This window comes from Oxyura jamaicensis, chromosome 9 (genome assembly GCF_011077185.1).
Source record: "Oxyura jamaicensis isolate SHBP4307 breed ruddy duck chromosome 9, BPBGC_Ojam_1.0, whole genome shotgun sequence".
NCBI classification, from domain to species: Eukaryota; Metazoa; Chordata; class Aves; order Anseriformes; family Anatidae; genus Oxyura; species Oxyura jamaicensis.
In genome coordinates, this window is record NC_048901.1 from 14237817 (window position 1) to 14262905 (window position 25089).

The following is a 25089-nucleotide window of genomic DNA, read 5'->3' on the forward strand; positions in this document are numbered from 1 at the left end:
AAGCACTCCTGAGTATCTGACCACAGATTTTCCTAACCCTGCTCTTTTCTAGTCACTGTCTGCCCAGACTCATCCTTTGTCCCAGCATCGCATAGGCCTGTGGAGCAGCTAACGCAGGGGGAATTTGCTTTATGAGTGGTTCAGGCTGGGATGGTAGCCAAAAAGACCTTCATCCTATTCAGCTCAAAACGAACAGCGTGAAACAGCACAATCAGAACTGGGACGAGGAGGGACCCTTGAAGCACTGCGGCCATCCCATACTGCCTGTCATCTCTTTTTCCTCTTCCTGCTGAGCCACGGGACGTGGCAGCACCCCGTCTTGGGGCCTTTTGAGGAGCCACAGCTTGGGGGATTGTGCTGGTGAAGCTGCGAGCTGCATCCAGCTCTGTTTTGGCTCCGGGTGACTGGGAGATGGCATGCGTTGAAGTGCAGCAGCAAGACTGACAGCACGCCTCGTTCTCTTGCCTGCAGGGACAATAGCCCCCTGCTTGAAGCTCGTGGTGTTCAGGAGCTTGCCACATTGATTAAGGGAAGGCATATCAGGCTTTGACAAGTTACACTGGAGGCTGAACGTTGTCAGCTGTAGAGTACATGCCAGCACATAGACTGCATACATAACAAGCTATTTATCTTTGCCCAGGGAGAAGCTGCTACTGACGATAGGGAATTCATTTCCATGGACTTTCTGGGGCTTTTTGACGTGTCTGTGCTTGGTATCGCTGCTTGACGACTTCATGTTTCCCAGACAGTGATGCTCTTTTTGCTGCAGTCAGAGAGAAAGGACAGGCCACAGCTCGGTGCCGGTATTCCAGTGCCTTCCTAGACTGTCCTGAGCTCTTTTATATGCTGAAAGCATTGGGCTGGGATTCAGAAAATCCACATTCTGACTCCGACACAGCCTTTGCAGGGATCGTAGGCAACCACCCTCATTCCCCCTGTCCTCTACCTGCCCACTGCAGCGGGCTTCCTCCAGCCTTCATAGGACTGCTGTTTGAGCGAGGTAGCTGGGAATATTGAAGTGCTCTGCTAACGACATCACTTGGTTATGCAGAGAAACAAATCCCCCCTGTGCCTGTGGTTTGAAGGGACTGATCCTGCTTCTGTGGAGCCGCCGGTGTGAGGCTAGCGTGACCCAGCCAAGTACCACAGTGGTCAAAACTGTTTGGCAATTTCTTTTCTCCCTAAAACATCAGGTTCTCTTTTGCCATTTCCTTCCACCCACCCCAAAATCTAGGAGTTGTCCACAGGCCGAGGCCTGACAGGTCTGGCCTGGAGCCGGCAGCAAGGTGCCATGCTGGAGCTGCTTTTCCAAACCCAGCCCAGCCAGGAACCCTCGATCCTGTCGTGCTTCCCCGAAGCCTCTTCAGGCTCAGACCCCTCTCGCCTCTCCCCCGGGAGCTCTGCCAGCCCCTGTGCCCGAGAGGCGGGTGTCTGCAGGAGAAGCTCAGCACCACGGTCTAGAGCGCACATCCCGTGCATCGTGCCTGGTAATGGGTACCTGGGGCTGCTTTGGCCTTCCGTAATAATCGCCCCTTTTATCGCCCTCTTCAAAGGTGGCTTTGTGTACAAGACCAAGAGCAAAGCCATAGCTCATTACTTGATTGCATAATTACATTCTACTACAGCGTAATTTTGTTAGGTATTTAAATGGATCAAGGTCAGCAGTAGTGCTCGGGACACAAGTGGGGGAAAAAAGGGTGAGAATGCTTTAGGGCAAAATACCACCTCGTTGGCATCTTTTGCAGCTCAGGTTGGTTTCTGTGACCCTGCTGCTCGTTCCTCTGGCCTCACAGGCAAGATGTGAGGGCTGTTTGATTCCTTTTTTTCAGTAGAGGAAGGAGAGTATACCCAGAAACAACCTGCAGCAGTGGGCTTCTGAAAAGCCTTGCAGTATGGACTGTGGGAGAAAGAAATCAGAGGGTGATAATGTGGAGCTTTGATGAGAATTGGTGGGCTGTAGCAAGGACTGGACCAAATAATTCAGGGAGCCCATGCACTGTCCAGCTGTGCTGGAGGCATCAGCACGTCTCAAGACTTGTAAAAATACAGGTATGTCCCTCAGAACAGTAACTGACAGTAAGGCACGCAGCAAAGTTTATGAGAGTTGAGCCCTTCAGAACAACCTAGACATCCTACAGGCTTCCAGAGCCTGATATGAATAAATAATTTAATGGCTATTAATGAGAATGCTGCTGATTATGAATCTCAGTTCCTATCATATTAAACCCTGCAGCCAGCTCTGCCCTTAAGGAACAGTCTTTCTGCAATGGCTTTGTATCCATGCAAATGTTATCTGCGCTCTCTGAAGAGTCTAAAGCTAAAAAATGGCTTTTGAAAATGTGTAGCACCAGGATTATCACGCCTCGCTTTTTTATCAAGTTTACCCTAACGAAAAAGGAAAAAAAAAAAAAAAAGAACAAAACACAAGACTTCTCAATATCAAAGTTAAATTTAGCAAGCAGACTTCTTAAAGCATCCTTGTCAGTTGAAAGGTTATATTTTATGGCTAGCTTAAAAAGTAAAATTTCACAGCTCTCATTATTTTTCTTTTGTGCCTCACATGCCTCGTATTTTTTTTACTGCCCTCTTATAAGTAAAACGATCCCAATGGTGCTGTTACTTCCCTTGCATTCCTCCAAGTGCACGGGCTTTTTGTATGTATTTCTGAGCATATTAGCAACACGTTAATGTGCTTCAGTTAGGTCAGCAGAGATGCAATAGTGCAAAACCAGTAAATAAAGTCCAGTGATTCTGTAAGCATTCTCCCACTTGCCTGATTGAATTTCTGCTTCACAGGTTTTCACCTTCCCAGTGCTTTCATGTTGTGAAATACGCCGACAGTGGTTGGTGGCTACGCTGTTCATTGCCCTGGGTGACAGTTCTGAACAGGGTGGGACACGGTGTGCCTGTTGCTGAGCCCAGCACCATGGACGGTAGGGACACAAGTGACTGTTCAGGTCCATTAGTACAAATACGCCATCACATAATAAGGTTTTGCTAAATCATTTTGCTTGCATGAAGTCCCAGCCTTCGGATGAGTTAAGTCAGACACTTTGGGACTTCAGGTTATCTTTGTGTCTTTTGCTCCAAGCATCAGCAGTTACGTTCCCACAGGACTTCTAATCTTCTCCTTCATTTCCCTTGTTATGAAAGTGATCATATCCATTTTAATTGAAACATTCATGAGTCAGTGTTTATTCCTTGAACAGAATGTGTAGTCCAGTTTCAGTGATTCGTAGAGGATCTGATTCTGCTCTTGTTGCTGCATTAATGATTCAGGATTTAGCGTCAATGAAAACATATGAAAACTATGAAATATTGTGGATATTGAGAAAGGACTGCTATGTCAATGAGCAAAAGATTTCTCTTCTACGTTTTTTTTTTTTTCCCTGCTCTGGGCTAGCACAAAAAAAACAAACAAGGCAGGTGAGGATACGTTCCTTCTCCAGTGACATGGTCAGGACAGCCCTGAGCTTTTCTTCCCCTTCCTAACCTGTTTGTTAGAACAGATCAACTAGATTTTTTTAAAACTTACTGTGCCAAGAAGAGTATTTTCAGAGCTCTGAAGGACCCAGCTGTGACATATAGTCAGCTTCTAGTTTCCTGCAAGCAGTGTACTGGGACTGAAATAGGCAGGCTCAAAAAATGACCTTTCTGTTATTACTGCTAAGGTGGCTATTTCTTGTAGTGGAAGTTGGTGGCAAGTGCTTTTTTGGAAGGCTTCTTGTTCTTACCCCCAGTGTGACTGTGAGGCATTTCAGATGACGAAGGAACAACTTGAAGTGCAAACCCCACACTGCAGGAGAAGGGGACCTTGTGTGCAGCCACCACCCGGGTTGCCGCACGCTGCTCACTTCCCTGTTTTCCCAGTGTGCACGCAGGGCCCCCAGCTCCTTTAAAGGACAGACAATGTGCAAGAGGTCGCTGACGTTTCACATCCATCACATGCCTGCTTTATTATATCCCCTTGCAGTAAGGCAACCATCCCAGCCATCTCTGGGATCAGTGCTTTAGTTAGATCAGGAGTGCACTTTTGGAGCAAAGCTCCGAATTGCACTCCCGTGCTGCTCTGTGGTTTGTGTCACAGCGTGATCTGAGCCTGTGCAAACTTGGTTCCTTTTGGATGAAGGCAAACTGAAGGGTGCCCGCCAGGAGTGCCTCCAACGTGCCCGATGTTTATGCCATGGGACTAGGTGGCAGATGAGCACCTGAACCCATCCTGACACATGCACAGGGCGATTGTCGGGTCCTCGCCACCAGCACTTTCAATCTACCCATTTGGTCCTGTGTTATAGACACAGAGCCTGTAAACTTAAATGAAATGCTCACAGAGCTGATGGCAAACCCTAGATCTCACTGAGAGTGTGTGCTGCAGTAAGGAGCTACAAATAGGAGATACCAATTTTTAACACTGGATTGCTTTGTTGATGTGTTTTGGGTCATATAATTTAAAGACAGTTGCAGAGTCTTCTATATATTAGTAACACAGTGAAATTATCTCCTGCTTTACCGTGCATTGTGCCAAATAGAGTTGCTGTATTATATTACTCTCTCTAGAGTGACTATATTATCTTAGATTGGAAGGTGCAGTCATTAGTTAGCTTCCGAACAGGATCAGATGCCAAAGCTAATCTGAGTTCTCTAGCAAAGTGTGCAACAGAGTGAAAAATTCCACTATAGCCACTGCTACAAAATCCCTAATGATACACTTCCATCTGCCTGATTCCTGGGAAGCAAAGAGTCGGCTGCAATGGGTCCCTTGGCTGCCTACACTGAACAGTCAGATCTAAGCTGTGGCATAGTTTGGGTCCATTCAAAATGTTTGTGCATGGTCCACGAGTTATTTCACATCAAAATTAAAATGACAGAAATAATAATAATAACTCAGGCTGTCAGCACGTACCTATCCTGGAAATCCATTCAAGGTATAAATAGGCCTGGTCTTCTCTGTAAAGTTGTTCTGGGCTGTGGGATTTGTCAGCTCTTTCAGGCTAAGCAGAGATACTGTGGTCAATCTGTGGATGGGATTTCTATCACAGCGGAGTTGGCTGATTTTCTGACTTCCCAGGAAATGGATGAACAAAGGGCTGTCTGCATTTCATGCCAAACACTTCCTTGTTCCTCTCTCTCTCTCCCAAAAATGTTCTGAGGAGCTGGAGTCTCATTCATTCCTGAGGCTGAATATCCCTCTATTGTATGCAGCCGGAGACAGGCTTTTCATACACGATGAGCAACCTAAAGAATTTTAGATGAGACGGTAGCCCAAAGCGTCTGGCTCAAGGACAGAGTCTGGAGGACTCAGGAGCAGCAGAGGAGCCTGCCATCAGAACTTGAAGTCCAGTGCCCCAGTTACATGATAGATGCTTGCCTGCAAACTTCCTCCACTGGCTGTAAATGATGCTGAGGACCAGCAGAAATGAACCTGCAGCCCCTCTTCACAATCTGCTTCGTAGCATGTATCCACCTTCACTGGTGCTCTGGATGATGAGCAGAGGGATTTAAAGCATTGGACACGTGGTTTGCTTGGCTGCAGCCAGAGCAGCCTCAGCAGAGACAGGGCAGAGACCTTAGGGTAATCCTGACAGGTTTTAGGGAAGCACCATTTTTTGTTTGTTTGTTTTTGCTGGCTTGGTCATCAGAATCCATGCGGAGGTGTAGGCTTTGAGGCGGAGATCTTGGTGGGTTCCCTTCAGCCCTCCTGGTGGGCAGCAGAGCTGGCCTCCTCCCAAGAACACGCCACGAACCTTTCCTTTTCTCTGTGTAGGCGCTGCTGCAGCTGTAACGAGGGGGAGGCAAAAGCCACATGAATATTCACACTTCATAACATTTCTTTTTGGCTGTGAGATCCAGCCTGTCCGACACCAGCTCACCCCAACCTCAGCTGATGCTTTATACCACGGGGCCTGTGGTTAATTGCCCGGTTGTAGCAACCCTGTCAGGAAGCTGTCAAAATATTAATAATCTAGCACCACTCGCTTCCAGGATGGAAGTTTTAGCGGTAAAGAAATTGAATTTCCAGCCCTGGTCGTGACAGCTCTGAAATTGGTTTAACGGAGGAGCGATCTCCCCAGCATCAGGGCAGATAGGGAGCGTGTCAGTGTGGTGTGTTTCCACCCGGTCTTGCGGTTGGAATGTGAGAGTCAAAGCCAAGAGGCTATCTCGGTGTATCACCAGCTTACACTTGTAATAGGCCTGGCGAGCTCCTTGGCAAGTCTCTTATCTGCTGCCCACGTGACGTGTTACTCCGAAAAGCAAACTGCACAGAAAGTCGTGCTAGAGCCTTTTTCTTCCTTCGGACCTGTGCTCGGTGCCTGGCTGTGCCCGGGGGCCAGGACAGGCTGGGCTCTGTGGGCTCGCTGAAGCGCTGTCCGTGGGAGACTGTCTTACGAGGCCGGGGGCTTGCCCGCGGTCCCGATCTCCCCGACGTTATAACTGTATTACTTCATTTCTATCAGAAAGAGAGGACCTTTGCCTAAGAAAATGAACTGGAACCCAGGGGAAATAAGTTTCTCCGCTAGCTCTGACACCTCTGGTTTTACAGAGCACTCGGCAAACTGCTTGGTCTTCCGGTGCTCGGGATCTCTGCACAAAAAATGTGGGAAATAAATGGTCTTCCCTTCCTCTTGTTATGGCAAGGCTGTTTTTATTAAATGCCCAAAGTGCTCCTGCTGTGGTTTGAGCCTTTGAGGATAATTTAACTATCAATAATAATATGATAAATCTAATACTTGCTGCTGGTTTTCCAATCAGAGGTTTCTTTTGTATAACAGAACAAAATAGTTTCACGTTTAAAAACACATAATCATTATTTTAGTTTATACATTGTTGTTATTATTGTCAACAGAAGTAAAAGTAGCAATATTGCAAAAGTGACCAAAGGCCACAAGTCAATTCACTGTGCCCTGCACTCGGGCTGAAATGAATGCCCAGAAACTCTCTCTGGCCCTACGGAGAGGTGACAGGTCCAAAGCAGCCCATCTGGCCGTGCTTCGAGGGTTCTTACGTTATTATTTTTCTTCATGGTTATTTCAGGCTTTAGCAGATGAGGCAGTGTGATGCTAATTTAGGAAATCTGTTTTTCTTGTATGCAACTAACATATCTTCATCTTGTCCCATCTTGTCTCATGATCATTATCTCTGAATGCAAAGATGTATTTCTGGGTACTGCTTTGGAGTAAGCAGAGCTGGTAGCAGTGTTACCAATTCCAGACACTTTGTTAGGAAAGCAGAACGTGGAGAAGACAATGGATAATGTGGGATTCCTAGATTATAATGATCTTGGGGTTTCACCAGATCCCCAAGCTGCCAGGAGTGCGATACCAGAGGCAGTGCTGTCAGAAAACCCCTTTCTTGGGAAGCAGTTGCTTTTCTAGAAGAGTGGTGCTGGGCTGGATGGGCCAGGTGCCATGTGAATGAGCCGTGCATGTATGCTGTGATCACTGCTCCAGGTCTTACCAGCTCCACGTTTTGAAAGACTTCACAATTCCAGCTTGAAATGAGATCTAAAATTAAAGAAAAAAAAACAAACAAACAATACATTAAAATCCAAATGTACCTAATGTTTTGAAAAGAGAGGATGAAAATTTGTTCCATCCAACCGTGAATTCGATTTTGGGGTCCATCAATAACAAAAAGTGGAGCAGCAGATGAAATACGTGATTTTTTTGTGTCCCCCACCTGCGAGTTGCTCAGCGTGCAGCCTTTCCTGGGTAACTGCACAAAGAGCTGCTCCTTTCTTGGTACCCAGGTCTTCCCAGAGCCTGTTCTCCCCCAGCATAGCCAGGCTCTCCGGGGAGGCGTGGAAGCGAGCAGCCCAGCTTGATGAGTCGTCCTGAGCTATGTTCTTGTCAGCACTGATTAAACTGAAAGCTGTGTTCCTACCAGGTTTGCGTGAGCAGCTGCCAAAGGCCAGTGCAGTGAATCCAGGCATTTTTAACTTGATAAAGTGTTTAGAAGAAATGTGTCTGTGTGGTGAACAGGCCATGAGCTGAAAGCAAAACACGATCCTGAGGTACAGTGGGATGGACCAGTCTGGGTTTGGATCTTAAAAACGCACTGGGTTCATCTGCTTTGTAGCCAGATGCTAGACCATGGCACGTGTGGCTCCATACGAGCTCGTTTCAGTTTAGGCAACCAGCCGGCTGGCGCAGAATGGAGCTCAGCATGGCTTGCAGAACCTCCCTGGGTTTTGGTCAATCCCCTACCATGTGCTTGGGCAGACGTCCTTGCTGCTCTGCTCTTACCACAGACACATCCAGGGGAGCTGCGATCACACCTTTGTCTCCATTCCTTTGCCAAGGAGTGCTGGGGCAGTTCCTGAGACTTAGCAGACCTGCGCTCCACCACAGGCTTTGGTGTTTTATACTGAAGCCAACACACCAAGCGTGTACCCTGGGCACAGACAGTTCCTGCAGAAGTGAGAGCAAATAGCCTTCTCGTTACATTTTTCAGGGGCGGTGAGTTGGATTGCTAGTTAATGCTGCCTCCCAGCTCGCTGGGGACTGGACCTGCCACGGATGGTGATTTATTTGAAAATGTGTTCCCTCCAACCCACAGATGGCTCAGGCAGAGTCAAAATACTTGGAGATAACCATATTGTCTCATCAAGTGAGTCTGTGCTCTGCAGCAGGGCTGTGCGCTCCCATGTAGCAGCTTGTTATTTTAAAACATATCTGCTCTCTCCTACTTGTAAAAGGCCACCAGGAAGACTTGTCACCAATCTCTCATGGAGCTGGAAGGGGGAGGAAAAGTGGAGTGTGAACAGTAGAATATCACCTGCCATCTGGACAAAGATGTGATGAGATGTACAGTTTGGATGCAGTTTTGCGGTTCTTGATCACGTGCCAAGAGAGCTCAGCCACAATGATTTCCAAGCATTTCAGACAGATGCAGCCCTGGGCCGTGGAGGAAGCTGCACTGAGCAGGAGGACACTGAGCTCACTCAGGAGGCTGTGTGCAGGGCATCAGTGCCTGGGGGTGCTGCTGGGGGCTGCAGGGGGGCCTAGCCTGTGCACGGGACCTACATGGCGAAAGCCCTGTCCTAGGAATAAGGGCAGCAAGAAGCGCTTTGGTATGAGGTTTGTGGGCACTTACATTTCCATTTGGGCGCCCTCGTGTCTCTGAGAAGCCAATGTCAATATCCGCACAGGTCCCTGCGCATCGGTACCGATGGTGAACTTGTTGGTGCTGTTGGCATCAAAGGGATGTTGACTAAACCCTGCTCCGGTTGCTGACGGCTGTCATCATATTTATGATTCCATGTCTACTAGGGGCTCCTTAATACGTTTTAATTGACTTGCTGAACTCTTACCTGTTAGCACTGGCACCGGTAAATACCCCAAGCCTCATTCTCTGGGAGGGAGCTGCTGCCATGCCATGGGCTGTGGTGCCGTTCGGTGTTTTTATCCCATCGAAGATCCGGCTCAGTAATTGTGCAGAACATAAAAGAGAAACCCGTAAGTGCTGTAAACAAAGGAAAACTGTTACTCTGGGAGTATGTTAGTTAGATATTTCAGCACTCATAATTAACATCCCTTTCCTAAACTGTGGCACAAACTACTTGCAGAATAGGCTTTTTCTTTTATTGCCGCTCGTTTCAGTGACTAAATTTATGAAGTCATTAGGTTTGCATGTGGATGTGTATATTTGCTGTTCTCCTTTGGGTTATAATAAAAGGACATCTTCAGGAAAATATATATATAAAGATCTTTATTTATTTATTTGGCAATTCTGAGAATGTTTGTAGGGAAACGACAAGCCATACAAACAAGTGGCCCAGTCCTGGGGGATGCTGAGAGCGCAGCTGGGTTTGGGTACAGCAGCCAGTGACAGCTTTCCTGCTGCCTGTTACCCTTCCTGCCATGCTCTGGGGACATCAGGGCCTTCTCTGCTGCTTGGAGCTTGGCCCAAACAAAGCAAGGGGCAAGTTACCTGCTCTTGTGATCGGTACCCAGGAGCACCACCCTGGTGCATACCGGGGCACCCTGTCGTGGCACCTCCCAGCTGAGGATGCTCAGGGTGCCAGCAGAGACGATGCCCCCAGCCTGGTACGGGCAGGGGTCAGTGCTTCCCTCGCTTGCTCAGAGCAGCTCCAGGGCTGTGACTCCATTGGACTGGCATTGTTTAAAGGAGCAAAGATGTCCAGGTGTGGCTGAGCATTCCTGGAATACCCTGTGCCTCCTGAAGCATCGTGCCCACAGGTCTGACAGCAGTGTTTCTCCACCAGTGTCTGGTGGAGCTTCTCCGTCTTCATAGAAGTGCAAAGGAGAGTCCAGTCAGGCTTGTTTTGTTGAAAGTTAAGAGGCTGGGATAGATTTACCAGACCATGGCAGGTGAAAGCTGAGTTAGATTAGAAAAAATCTGTCCTTCACAACGCCCCCCCAGCCCATGCCAGGACTGGGGGCAGAGGCAGCCAGCTGCTCCTGACACCTCCCTGAAGGACCAGACGGGCTCACCTGATATACGGAGGATGGCTTGGGCCTGGAAATCCATCCACATTTCCACCTGCAGATGGCAGGAGAAACTACCGGGATCAAGGAAAGTTAAACATCTTGTTTTTCTAAAACAGAAATAGCTTTTGGGGCAAACCATGGTATCTTATACCCCTTCCTGAGCAGGTCTGGTGCACTGAAAACAAAACAGAATGCCAGTCACATCCATTTGGCTCCCTTCTTCGATTCAAAATGCCACTGAAAGCAGTCTCTCTGATCGTCTGTGTGATAGCTGCCATTTAACTGTGTTTTTTTTTTCCTAAAGTGTGGGGTTTCCGATTTCCAATAAAGCCAGTTAGCACAGACCAGAGCCATGTTTGTTTCTCAAAGCAGATCTCATTACTCTGCCGTACTGGAACTGCCTTTTGTTCAAGGGGTTGTGCTGAGATACAGAAAACAAGTTGGAGGCAGATGCTACTCATTTTGCATGCAAATGGCTAACATCTCTTTTACAAGTATTTCATACACGTCTTTAGTTTAACAATTAAAAAAACGGCTTTTTCAAATCATTTTCAGTAACATCTAGAGACATTTAACAAAATGCCTTGAGCTCTAAATCCGTATAGTGAACAAATAAATGTATAATACATCTTTCTATCCAAAGATAATTTAGTCAAAAAAACATATATTTGGCATGAAGGTAATGCAGACAAATGTATTTATTTTTTCTCCAAGTCACAATCCCACACTGATGAGGAGAACTGGTGGCTTTCCTGAGGGAGCTGGGTTCGGGATGGTGCTGCCAAGGGACCAAGAGCACTGTGGAGTTCGTACAGGAAGCAGAGGCATGATTTATTTCTTTGTTTAAAGACTGCAAAAGGCTGATGATTAAAAGATGAAGCCATCTGTACCTGGTCATGTTATTTCTATCAAGTAGGGAGTTGGGAAATTAATTGAGTGGGGTTTGCAATAAGTCTGTTTTGCAAGGTCCCTGCACCAAGTGAGGGAGCAAAGTGGGTGCTGCTGACCCCAGGGCTTACCACACCATTAATTCAGGAGGAGGCTGTCCTTATGGCTTGTCAGAGGCATGTGGGGGACACAGCCTGAGGGTCCTTCTGCTGTTTTTACCCACCCTGTGTCTATGTGATGCTGAGAAAGTATTGCATTACGGGTCTTCCCATCTAGCACATTTCATCAACACTGAGATTATTTTAAAAACCAAAACAGCCACCAAAGATCTGGCTATAAGTCAGTGATTATCCACGAACACCCTCAGGTATCTCTGATTTCAGTCCGTGCTGCAGTTGCTGCTAGGAGCTTGGTTAGTGTGAAGCCAGATCTGCTCACCTGTGCTCTCCTCTTCCCTCCCAGTTCTCAGCACAAGACAACTGAACCAGCGTGTCCCACCAGGTTGGGCATCACTGCCACAATTATTTTTGACAGCAAAGCTTGTAGAGAGGTTCTGCCATCAATATCCCAATAGCCTTTTGTTATGAGTCGCCACAAAGCAAGAGACATGGGCAGGAACCAAGTGAGATGACAGCTGGGCCTTGTAAACTTGGGAGGCTTGGCATTGGCCACCAAGAAGATAAAGAAAAAGAAAACCAGAAGGGTTTTCATGGTAAATAGGTTTAGAGGACCCACCAAATATCCCTAGTGCGAGAGTGCTCTGTGTCCTGCTGGTCTGTCTCCTCTCTTGTCTGTGACCCGCTTTTCCATCGCCATCCACTTGGGTTTTGTGTCAGGTCCCCACACGGCAGTTGCTGTGCCAAAGATTTCTGGAGCTGAAACCCCTGCAGGGCCCGGGGATTGCTGGTTCGGCAGTTCGAGGAATTGTGCTGGGCGACACGGGGAACGAGATGTTGCTAACGGTGTGGTACGTGTAATAAGGATAATAATAGCGCATAAAACTGCGTTATTTAACTAAACTTAGCTGTCAAATCTATGGGTTTTCTAAAGCTGCCTAATACAGAGAGCTGGAAAGCTTCTGGTGGTGGTGCCGTGGTTACTGTCCGGAGCCGTATGTCAGCTGAACTGGGGGGACGAGGAACTGAGCAGGCAACCCACAGAAACAGCTGGGCAGGCTTGTTTGCTTGTGTTGTTTTGGGGGGGCTTAAGCATTTAGTGGAAATCGCTATTTTTGCTTTATTTCTTGTATCTTCATTAAATTGATCCCTTTAAATATACCTGCTATAAAATGCAATATTTCGCTGCTTGTTTGGCCACGTTGGTAGCCACCCCTCCCCGGAGAAAAACTTTTCAGTCCTCCGAAGGGGAATTCTATTCAGACGTTTGGGTTGGTGGAGTTACCAAGGCTTGGGAAAAGGGACTGAGTCGTCCGGTGTGATGGTAGAGGTGCTCTGCTTGTAGAGGTGCTCTGCTTGTAGAGGTGCTCTGCTTGCAGAGATGCCATGGTCTTTGCTGCCTGGTTGGGCACGGTGCCGAGGAGAGCCCCCGACCCAGGCGGTGGCGCAGGGCCGAGCAGGGAGGGCTTCAGCTGCAAACTGCCTGAGCCACCTCTTCTGAGGCCAGGCGAAGCCTGGAGATAACGAGTGGATTTAAGGAGTGCTCAAACACTGATCTTTGGGGAAGCTACTTCAAACACCATTCCTCCAGTTCATCCAGTTCTCCCTCAACTTGCTTCACTCCCTCATCCTAAAATATTTCTCCTCCAGCAAGGAAGGCTCCCAGGGATAGGGCAAAATGACCCATTGGGCTGAAAGTGGTTTTATCTGCGTGATGCTGATTGATGCAAGCTTCACGTGTGCAGCCCAGCTCTGCGCTTTCTGCTGCGCTTCATCTTCTGTGGTCTCAAGCCCGCCTGGTTGCGCAGGTCTGCTGCACACGGGATTTATTGCCACACCAGCAACACTTTATATAACCCCCGGGGCACGGGGGAATACATGCCTGAGTGTTGCTGAGTGTTCAGAATGTTCACTCTTAAAATGAGGTCTGCAGTAAATACGTGGCATTGCTCCAGATGCTTTGCTCAGATGTGGGCATGGGTTTTCCATTAGGAAGGGTGGAGGAACCTGAGTCGCGAGGGGTTGGGAGCGCATCGCGTGCCTGTAGCAGCACCCCCTGCACTCACGGGGCTCTGAGACGCCTTGTCTGACTCCTGCAGAATGGGATTTTGTTTGATAAAACAGGTTTTTTTCTTGAGAAATGCTTATTCATTGTAGTTTGAGATTTTTTTTTTCTTTATTTTTTTTTTCTCAATAATATAATTTTAAGGAACCCAAAGGGAGCGTTTGTTTGGACAGGAAGAATTTTCGTTCAAGTCTGGGAATAAAACATCTCAGACCAATAACTGTGTCTGACGGTGAAGGGCAGGGAGCCCATTGCCAGCGCCCCCTGGCCAGCCAGCTCTTTTCAAAGAGGCTTAATAGTATTTTCCATTTTTAAAATCTTGAGAAGTTTGTGAGACATGGCAGGTTTTCCTCCCCAGCCTCCTCCTGCAGTCTGTGCAAAGCCAGCACAGGCGGCCCAGGCACAGCCAGCCCCCAGCCAGCAGGCTCGGGAGACACCGGGGCCAGCCCCTGTGTTCTGTTCCTGGGCAGGTCAGAGACCAGTTCTCTGCATCTGAAGAAATCCTTAGATATCACGTATGTTTAAAACGACTTCTCTATTGGTCTTTGATTATTGTCATTTTTATTTATCTTTATTGAAAGATTTGTGGGCGTTGTGCCAGCATTTCCTCCTGCCCCTTTTGAAAATAACTAGGTTGGTTACCTGGTTTGTGTTCCCCAAATCCACTTACATGCCCCTGGTAGGCTGCTTTTTGCCCATAAGTATTTGAAGAAGTCTCGATATTTCAGACCATGACCACTGCACATTTCTTACCCATCACAGGGAAGGTAAGAGCGAAGCTGGGGGAGGCTCTGGGAGTAGCAGTGAGCAGCAGGGCTGTCTCTTTGCTTCTCAGCTCTCGTGTTTTTTGCTTACTATTTCAGCCTGTTGATGAGATCTGGGAGAACATACACACTTCCCAATACCTCACACAAACGAGGGCATTGCTGTCACAGGGCTTGCATGCTCACCGGGACACACATTCCTGACTTTTCCTGCACATTTTTCAAGCCCGTTCACTGTGGGTTGTTTTGTAAACCACAGCTCTGCCGTGTCGGGGAAATAAAGCCTTCCCTTTCAGTGGGGAGTGTTCTGGGTGAGGATCATTGCTGGGAGCTGGTGTTGCTGATGCCTGTTGTTTCCTATTGTTAACCTAACTGCAATGCGTGACCGCCATGTATCACTCAGCGACGCCTAATTTAGGAGATCAGTGATTAATTCTTGCCATTGCTTTTTCTTCTCTCTCTCCCTCTCTCTCTCTCACTGCAGGATGTTTTCACACCAGAGTGCAAATTTAAAGAATCTGTCTTTGAAAACTACTACGTTATTTATTCTTCCACGCTGTACCGGCAGCAAGAATCCGGACGAGCGTGGTTCCTGGGACTCAATAAAGAAGGTCAAATTATGAAGGGAAACCGGGTGAAAAAAACCAAACCCTCATCACATTTTGTACCCAAACCCATTGAAGGTATGGAATCTCTCCGCCATCGTTGTGGTGTGGAGGGTGGGTGAGTTTGCAGATACAGATTTGGGGCTGCCTGGATGGGGGTGTTGGGGAGCAAGACCAGAAAGCAAGGGTGGTGGTTGTAAAGTTCCCGAGAGGTGCTGGGCTGCACTATTCGTGTTTCATCTACTTTCTTTCCTGTATAATAAACTCCACACGTCATCCCATAAAAGCTTCTCAGCTTTGGCTTGCTAAAGGATGAGTTTAAAAACCCAGCCATATGAGAAGTTACTGGGAAAGGAACGCAACCCGTGGTCACCCAGAAGTTTAAAAGGAATCCAGCTCTGCAGTGACCCTAATGTTGGGTTCTCCACGAGGATTTTCCCAACATCAGTCGGTGGGCTTCCAGTTCCGTGTAGAGTCACTAGAGGCAGGATTTATCTCAGCTGATTTTAGAGTACGAGACTGTTCATAGTAACAGGACAGAAACGGGGCCTGCCAGCACAGATGTGGATGTGCTTTAAACATTTAGTCTACGATGGTTTCAACCTACAGGTGCTCATGTTTTTTCCTGTATGTAAAGAAAGCCTAGTAAGTCACTGGGGGGAGAGAAAACTTTATCATAGATTTCCAAAGCTGGATGAGATGCTCTCACACCACATGTCTTCATCACAACACAAGGCTTCAGTGGAAATAGTGGAGCTGAATTTTTGCCCTCCTGCTGCTGCTGACTGTACACTACTGAAGCGTGCCACAGGCTCATGCCATGACATTTGTTTATGGGCCAGGAAATGGCAAATGGGGAGAAGTAGTGCAGTAAGCCTAGTCCTTAACAGGTATTAACTTGATTTTGGAAACAGGGAAACTTCCTTTTTCTGTTGCTTGGAAATTGAAGAGAAATTGAGCTCAGCATTCACAGGGTATCTGCAGCCTTTGTGCAGAAGATGGAGGTGGTGGAAGAACAGAGAATGGCACAAGCTTGCTTTTCCTGCAGCCAGGAGCCTCTTCTTGTTTATTTGAGGCACCAGGGAGACTCACTCCCTAAGCCCAGTTGGAGTTTTGCTAAGGAACAGGACCTGTTTCAGGCATGAGGTTGGTCACCAGCTTCTCTTCGGTCTCCTCCTCTCCTGCCTTGGGCGGGAGGAGAGGCTTCTGCAAGTGCTAGCTTTCCCAGCTGGGTTTCCAGCTCCTTCTGGTGTTTCTTTGCTGCCTGGCTGGGTGTTGGCACTGATCAGTGGGTTCCTTTGAATCCAGATTTTTTTGATGCAGCGCGCGTGGCGTCTGTTGAATGGCTCAATAGTTGTCTTCTGCATGCATTAAATTAGGACATTCCTGTGGCTCTCCGCGCAGGAAGACTTGCCATAATAGAGGTGCTTGACCCGCAGCGGAGTTCTCATTGCAGCAAATGCCTCTCCGGCTTTCATTTTGAAAAACCCAGCCCAGCCCGAGAGCTTCCCTTTCCTGCAGTTGCCTCCTCCCACGCTCGCTTCAATCACAGCTGTCACATAACCTCCCGAGCGAGCGAGCGCTTTGGAAGTTGGCAGCCAAATTAAGGGCTCCTCCACCCCTTCCCTCCTCCACACGCTTTGCAGGCAGCCTCTGCGAGCGCTGCTGCATCAAAGAGCTGGCAGCCGCCCAAGCCGAGGCACGTGTCAGCTTCCCAAGGCATTCAGCTGTCTGGGGCTGTGACTCCAGCAGGAGGACTCTGTTCCCAAGCCCAAGATTCATTGTAGGTAGCAGAGGTTTGTGGGGAGGGCTGGAGTAAAGCGCGCTCAGCTCCACGTGACTTGGCAGTGCCGCATCCATCAAAGTCTCTGTGAGCAGAGCTTGCAAGCAGAGATGTTACAGAACGGGGGCAATTCCTTAGCAGCATCTTTCTCTTTGACGTGACTTGAAGGAAGTATTCGAAGCGCTCCCCTGCTGTATGTGCACATCCCTTTTGCCGAGCGCCGCGGCACGTCCCAGCGTGTGAGCTCTGCTGCTTATTCAGGCCAGTACTTCCCAGCTTCGACCCGCAGTACGCACCCGGGTTTATGTTTGCAGCAATACTGCACCGTGATAGCTGGCAGGGTAAGGTATGCGTGGGGATTGTGTCCCTCGGGAAGGAGAGGTGTTGCGTTCACTGCCAGGAATGGCTTCACCCACCACTCCAGTGGCAATTATCTCTGAGCTGAAACTTCCCGGTTGTTCGCCATGAGCAGAAAAATGACACAGCAGCTCAGCGAGAGGAACCTTCGCAGGAAAAGGAAAAACAAGAAAGCCCAGAGTGCTCACGGAGCTCATTTGAAGCCTGTTGCTCCGTCCTGCTTTCTGAATTCAGAGTCCTTCCCTCAGAACTGCAAGTGGGCAATAAGCTAATAAATATGAGATATCCTGCCAGGTAACTTCTAAGGACCACATTTATGTGCTTATGTATATATGCAGTGGAACCTGTGCGTGACCCATCACAGCCACAGTTCTATGCTGTGCTAATCCCACAGGTCGCTTTGTCTCCTGTAGATCAGCAGGATGCCGGAGCTGCTCTGGGCAGAAGCAATGAGGAAGGTTTCTGTGGTTGGTTGGTAGGAGGGGTTGGTTTTGGTTTAGTGTAGGTAGGATTTGCTTGTTTGCTTTTGAGAGTAGCACCAAGCTTAACCAATATAAAAGCACAAAAAACTTCCTAAGTAACAACAGGGGAAACGTTAAGTTCCTCTCCCATCTGTGCACAGGCAAAGCCAAGGCAAACAGCCTGGCAGGCAGCAGTTAATGTACTGTGTGGGGCCACTCTTGGTTAAAAACACACATACGCAACACATTTCTTTTGGTATTTTTATTTCTGATCACTGATCATTCGAGCTAAATGAGCCTTTAAAGTGCAGACATATAGATTGAACCAGACTGCACAAGAAATTAGCTTGAGTGTAATTGTCACTTGGACACCAAGTAATCTTTTAAAGCAATTTCAATCTCTTTAAGTGTCTGTAGTGATTAGTGCTGGACAAACACTTCTGTCCGTGGTGCCTCTTGTTCATTTCTGTATCTAAGCCCACCTCAAATAACGGGAGACTTTTCCAGTCACTCAAGGAAGAATTTGATCAGATGCTTATTGTGGATGTGCTCTGCTATTTTTATTTCCTTTTCCTTGAAAACATCACTTCCAGCCTGTGCTCTCAAAAGAGCCACGTGTCAGTTCATCTCTCACCTGCCCTAAACCAGGATGTATCTGGGGGGGCAAATCTGGCCACAGAAAGCAGGAGATGACTCTTACTCCGAGTCAGCAGAGCTGCCCCTAAATCCAAACTCACAGTGCCCCAGCTCTTGTGACTTAGACAGGTATCATGAAGGTGACCTGGTAATGACTAGTCTGATCCACTTACTGCCACTGATGGATATCTACACACAAAAAACAGCCGCCGGATCCTTCCTGGTGTGTTTTCCTGCAGATACAACATCCCAGTTGTGGTAGAGCAGAGTCTTCAGGTGTTGCAAAGAAGTGCAAGGCACTGCTGAGTAGGAAGATGTTGTAAGCCTAATGAAAACACTTAAAAGAGATCACCGTAATCCACACAAAATCCTAGAAGAAGTGCTCTTTTTTAATTAAAAAAAAAAAAAAAAAAGAAAAAGAAAAAACACCACAGTACTCAGTCCTGGCTAAACACAGCTCCTCTTTTGGGTTTGTCTCTCAGGCAGACCGGCTGTGGTATGTTTTCTGTCCCACACTAGCTCATTTGTTCATCTATCAAACTCCTAATCATCTTATTAGAGGGCAAATGCTGTGATTCTGTGAATGTATCCTAACCATGCTTTTGCTTGGCTTTTTGTCATCCTGTGCTGTGCTCCTTACCTGAACAAACCGACTCCATCTGGCAGCACCCTGCACATTTAGCCACCGGGTAGCCGCGAGCTCAAACGCCTCTGAAATGCATCAGCTGGGATTGGGTTTGGAACACGGTAATTAGAGGCAGAAAACGAGGGTGCATAATCACCCGCTCCCTCCTGCCCCTAGCTGTTGCTCAGACAATTGATTCCCTCCACCGAAGCAGCAGCTAATGCAGCCGCCGTGGCCTCCCACTGCTGCAGTGACACCCGGGGCGGTGGCAGCCGCCGAGGGGAAGAGGCCGGGCTGCCAAGGATGCCACCGGGCCAGGCTGCGATCCCGCAGGGCTGCCCACCCGCCTGCTGAATGGCAACGTGGAAAAAACTCAGCTCCTCCTAACTCCCTAGGGCCTGGGGCAGGGAAAGCCCAGGTGTATGGGACATGCGCTTAGAAAGCTTTGCCCTGCGTTGTGGAGAAATGCAATGGGTTTGTTGGCACCCCCTGAGCCTCCTCCATTTGCAGTGATGCTGAAACATGTGGGGGTCAGGGCACACAAAGGTGTGTGCCTCCCAAACACAGCCAGCCCCTGACGCCCAGGGAGACCGCACGGGGTGATTTCAGTTTCAGTGTGGGTGGTGCAGCAGTGCCGGGCTTGGGAAGCAGAATTGAGGCTGGGATCCTGTGCCAGCATGCAGATGAGATTCGTGTGTTCCTGGGTGACAGGCAGCCCCTCCGTGCCTTTACCTTTGGGAAGGATGCTCCTTGCCTTCCCCTTCTCCCTTGCTTGTACCCCAGCCCCCTTCCTGCCCAACTGCTTGCAAAATTGTTTCCTGGGTATGCCAAAGGCAGGCACCGCTGGTGTGCGGGGAGGCAGAGACCTGAGAGCTGCAGGCACCAGCCAGGGGCACGGCCCCGCTCTCCCCCTGCCATTTTCGCCCGTGGCTGCGCAGCGGATCAGGCTCGCGGTGCTTTCCAATTACAGCATGAATATGGATGTGTTGATTAGAATCTGGGACATAGGAGCTGATTATCTGATTGAAGCTCCAAAGCATTAGCTTGGTTTCCAGACATTAAGGGCTGTATTTGGCTTGGTGTGTGGGTGTGGGTGGGTGGGAGAAGCAAGGCAAAGCAGGGAGAGGAGTCTTGTTCTCGCCTAATTGCTCATCCTTCCAGAGCTGCCTGGCGCTCTGCATAGCCACAGACCTCCCCGGCGTCCGGGCATGCCACCTGCCACGCTGCTGCTGGTTCACCTCGATGCAGGTGACGGGGGCAGTGTGTCCCCACACACACACAGGGACCCCAAACTCACCTGTCAGTGAGGGCTGGGAGTCCCAAACCACAGAGATTTAGTTGAAAGCTGGGAAAACCTGGGCACACACGGCAGGCCATTTGCAAACATACCCCCTCCCCGGTCTGTGACAAACAGCTCTGCGTGTGAGTCACGCTCAAGCTTTCCCAGTACAGGGAGTAACAAACTGCAGGCCAAGAGCTTGTGTTGCACAACATGTCACCCTGTCCTCAAAGCCCCACGGGCACCCGGCTGCCTGCATCCCCTCCTGGGGCCGTGCCTACACACACGGTGCTGCCGCCGTGCACACGGGTTCACAGCCACTGTGGAGCAGAGGCTGCAGCTCAGCGTGTGCACAAGCCTTTTGAGACTATCCAGGCAGTGTTTGGTACATGAGGCCGTGCAAATGCTCTGTACCCTCATACTGTAGAGGTAGCTAAATGCTGACAATACGCCGGTCCCATGCTGATGTAGATTTTCTGGAGCGGTCTGCTGGCACAGCCTGTCTTGTGCTGAGCCTTTGACAGCACTGGCTGCAAAGCACAATGTGAGCAGCCTCCAGCCAGGCCCCTTGTATCACCTGCTAGACTGGAAGATAAATATCCAGTTCCTGCCTTATTTGCTTGCTAGGGTTTCTTTTTTTTTTGTTGTTGCACGTGGCGTTTACTTCTGTGGCCTGATTTGTGGGCCGGCGTAGATTCAAAATCCCAAACTTGACGGTCTCTGTGTTTCTTTGTCCTTCTGGGCATGGGGGGGTGCTGAGGCTGGGTGCTGGGAAGACGAGTTCAATAAGCACAGCTGCTGGCGGGGAGAGCTCACCCAGGGGCCTCAAGCTCCAGCCTGGGGCCAGAGAGGTAAGGGAGAGCTGACACTGGACTCGCGGCACAGCTTTGTGTATGGGACAGCTCTGGGGCAACACCGGCACAAAACCCCAGCCCTCTGGGGCAAGCATCACATCAGAGACCAAGGTCAGTCTCAGAAGGGATGTGCAGCCTCAGTGTCATCAAACAACCATACCACTTGGGCTAAGAAACCACAAGGGAACACGAGCACGGGTTTTTCTCAGTCATTACCTTTTTTTCTGTTGTTCTTCAAGCTCTTACTGTCCAGTGTTAGGCCGCCTGAGCAGCATTTGGGCAGCCGTAAGGCGAGCGCTTTGCACAACAGGCAAAGTCACTGCCACAAGGTTGCCGAGGGACACGCGCCAAGGTGTGTGGGACAGCTCAGCAGCCAAAAGGGGACATGAGCTCACTTCTGTCCTCCTGGCAGGCAGCTGACAGGCTACGCGCTCTCCCTAAGCACTCAGACTGCGCAGTCCCGCCGGGCAGCTGACGGCGGGCCTGGCATTGCTCACTCTGGCCCCGACACACGGGATGAGGTATTCATGTTCTCCTTTTTCTCATTTTCATCAAATAACGGTGCTGCAGTAATGGTTTGCAGCGCAGCCCCTGCCTCCCAGACATGCTGGGAGGCCCGGCTAGTGCTTAAACTGCTTTGAAAGCTTTGTGTTAAAGATGCTCTATGGGAAAAGTCATATTTTTTCACTGCTCATATATTCAGTGCAATATCCCGCCTATTAATACACAGTTGACTGCACTTTATCTCTGTCCTGTATTGTTGCACACTGCTATAACTGTTTATCTAGCTAGGAGTAAAATGCAGAGCAATAATGTCATTTGCAGCCTGCCTCTAATTGCCAGGATTTATTTGCAAATGGGGGGAGGTTATAAATATAAACGCTTACATCGCTTCTCTATACATGGCACATTTGTTTCATTTCTTCAGATAATTTTTGAAATTTTGTTCTTGTTGATTACCCGGAACCAAAACCTGATGGGCTCTATCCCCCGTGTTCGAGCTCCAGGCAGTTGTTTGTGATGTGACAGCGTTACAAAATGAAGCAGTAGGCAATCAGTTCTTTCATTCCTAATTTTTGTAAAGATCCGGACACAAGATTTAAAGTCTGGACCCAGCTCAAGTTCTCAACTCCAAAGCGCCTGCCCTTGAAATGCCTCAGTATTTGCAATGAGCTCATCAGAGCTGCTCCTCTCGGTGTGAGCACCTGCCCCGGGTCTGGCACAGCTCGCGCGGCACGAGGACAGCCGCTAGGACATAGTCCCAGCGGTGAGACAAATGGTTGGTGCCGCACAGGGCACGGGGATGTGCCACCGTTTGGGCAGACGCTGCCTAGGCTCCAGCAGGTTCGTGTTTGGAGGCACACGTCGCTTAGCCAGGGTCTGGAGAGAAGGTGCCCTCCAGCCACTGCGTTCTCAGGCGCTGCCAGGTGACCGTGCAGAGCTGGGATGGTTCCTGGCTTGCTGTCACTGAACTCATCCCCACGTGTCTGCTCACAGCGTTTGCCTTGGCTGACTGTTGAATTAGAGAGAAAAAAATAACAAGTGGTGAGAGCAAACCTCAGGTCCTGGCTGAAGGCACCAAAATGGGCTTCAGTCACCACTTCCACACCCAGAGCTTAACACCCAGAAGACGTGGATGGCCCAGATCAGTGTGATTTTGATTCGAGGCGCCAGTTACTTTGTGTTGGAGATTAAGGACTGGGCACCAGGTAATTCTTGGACCTGTTATTAAATGGTGTTAGCATCCTGAGACACTAGCTGATGCTGGGAACTGGAATGTTTATTTTATGTATGTGAATGTAATACTAAAAAACAGTAAAGCACACAAAACCTAGAAAGATTTAACTGTGAGAAAGCAGAAATCCCTTGTTTCTATCTGTGCCATTGGAAGGATCCAGATACAGCAGGAGGAGCTGGCGTGGCAGCAAAGGCAGGTAACGGGTCTTGCTTGAGAACAGGGTGTACTGCTGGGTCACTGGGGTTTTCCTAAGTGTGTGTGTGTTTGTATTGGGGTGAAAATTTCAGCTCCTCATACAGAGAACTAATTCATTCTGGTCACTGACGTTTGTGACTTCAGGGCTGTTAACGGGTGTCTTTTCTGTTTGCAGTGTGCATGTACAGAGAGCCATCGCTGCATGAAATTGGAGAAAAACAAGGACGCTCTAGAAAAAGTTCAGGGACACCAACCATGAATGGAGGCAAAGTTGTTAACCAAGACTCGACATAGCTGACAAACACCCTCCCCACCTCCAGCTCCTCCCCTCCCACCCACCTTCCCACCCCACCTGGCGAAACCACACTGAGACGACGACAGCTGAGCAAGGCAGGACCTACCGGTAGTGGCTAGGAGTCCGAACTCAAGAAGCTTTCTTTGTGTAGGACGAGGAAACCGAACCCCAGATCTTGCCTGTTGCAACGTTTTAAAACAAAACAAAAACACACACACACACAAAAAAAGTGAAGAAAAAATGTTTTAAATCAGGACTCCATTACCATTTTCAAAAGCAAACTGTTTGCTCTGTGATCAAAGGGGGAAAAAAATCTCATCTCTGCATAATATTAATAATAACAACTAATAAATATAATAATAATAATAAAGATGTTACCTTTAAAAATAAAACAAAGCTTTTGGAAAATTGAACTTAGCATATGATGTGCAAGAAACACAGACCAGGCGGTGCTTTCTGTCTTATCCTTTCACCTCACGTTCACACCTCTGCCGTTGCCATTCCCGTTTCCCTGGGGATGCATGGGACTTTTCACACAGCAGGAAAGGTAGGGATGGATTATGGCTGTGTTCACCCTGCTATCAATAAAATATAGCCTATCTGAATTAGGAGTCTGGCAGTTACAGGCAACAAGCTAGCAGCTCTGCATTCAGCTTTTTCCATCTACATTCAAGCGCGGTGCAGTTATTTGTTGCTCGTGTCACTATGCGAGTACGTTTGACCCACGTCTGCCCTTTTATGCCTTTTTATCATAATTATTTATATTTATAGGCTTGTTTTACTGTATTTGTTGCCAGGGGAGTTTCAGAAATGGATTTTCAGGTCTTGCCGGATGAAATGATCATATTTATTAGGGGAGAGTTAGTAAAGGGGAAGGAGGGATGGAGTGAGCAGACATGCACTGCATGGGGGGGAGGCAGGGGCTGCAACGCCAGGATGAAGGTGTGGGTGGGTACAGGGCAGCAAGGGGGTGAGGAGCTGCTGCCCTTTCTCCCAGTGTGCAGAGGCTCCACACATCTCATTTTACACCCATAGCCTAGGCTGCACACCCCTCTAACACAAAGTCTCACCCCAGCCAAGCCTGTTATAGGAAGGGAGGCCCCAAGATGCTGCGGCAGCCTGGGTATGAGTATGGCCTCACTCCAAAACAGAGAGGAAAGCATGAGCTGCCATTTCCCTTCCGAGTCAGGCTCAGGTGCCAAGAATAAATCCCCTTGGCTTCCTAAAGAGGGCCCAGAGACATTGCTTCAGGTGACATCAGCTGCGGTGTGAGCAGGGCATGGCAGGGCTCTCCCTCTCGCTTGCTCACCTTGCAGTTTGGGGTTGGCAGCAGACCACACGCTCACTCCACGGGCAGTGCGACGGGCAGCTGGCATTTCTGTGCCCGCTCACAGTAACAGTGGTCTGTGACCGTTCTGCACCCAGGAGCTGCAGGAGAGACCAGCAAAGTATCAATGTGATGGAGATGCTGTTGTAAATGCATGCGCTGCCTTGGCTGTGGGAGGTTTTGGGGCTCAGGCCACGGTCATCCCCAGGATGCTGTGGCTGACCCAGGGGCTGAGCAGCTCTCGGCAGCACCAGCACGTGGCAGGGCTGGGGACAGAGGGGAAGGCAAGGAGGCAGCCAAATCTCAAGGTTATGGAAGACTCCCAGGACCAGCATGAAGGAATGCATTTCAAGCATGGCCTTCTGTGGTTTGGAAAGCTGAAACCTTCAAGTAAAGAGCCTCATGTTGTGGCAGTGCTGCACCCACCTCCAGGCAGCCTGCCTGTGCTGTAGGGACAGCAAGGGACCAGTGCCTGGGGGTTGACAGCACAGCACCAACACCAGCCCAACATTAGCTTTAAAAGGCACACACTGGGAGCCGGCAGCGAAGCTTTCAGGGGCACACTGGGGTGAGTTACTCCATCCCTCCTCAGAACACCCACTCCCACAACACTGGGGCAAGGTCACGAATACAGATTTACTTGGGAGCAT

At 49.0% G+C, this 25089-nt stretch overlaps 1 protein-coding gene across 4 annotated transcripts in view; it reads left to right on the forward strand.

The window, feature by feature from the left end:
- Nucleotides 1-23341, forward strand: part of FGF12 (fibroblast growth factor 12) — a 206579-nt gene extending 183238 nt beyond the window's left edge. For all 4 annotated transcript variants that reach the window (XM_035334482.1, XM_035334483.1, XM_035334480.1 and 1 more), the window contains 2 exons: nt 14769-14967; nt 22993-23341. In XM_035334482.1, the coding sequence (XP_035190373.1) occupies nt 14769-14967; nt 22993-23111 (318 nt within the window). In that variant the 3' untranslated portion in view covers nt 23112-23341. The remainder of the gene's footprint in view (nt 1-14768; nt 14968-22992) is intronic.
- Nucleotides 23342-25089: the final 1748 nt, after the last annotated feature.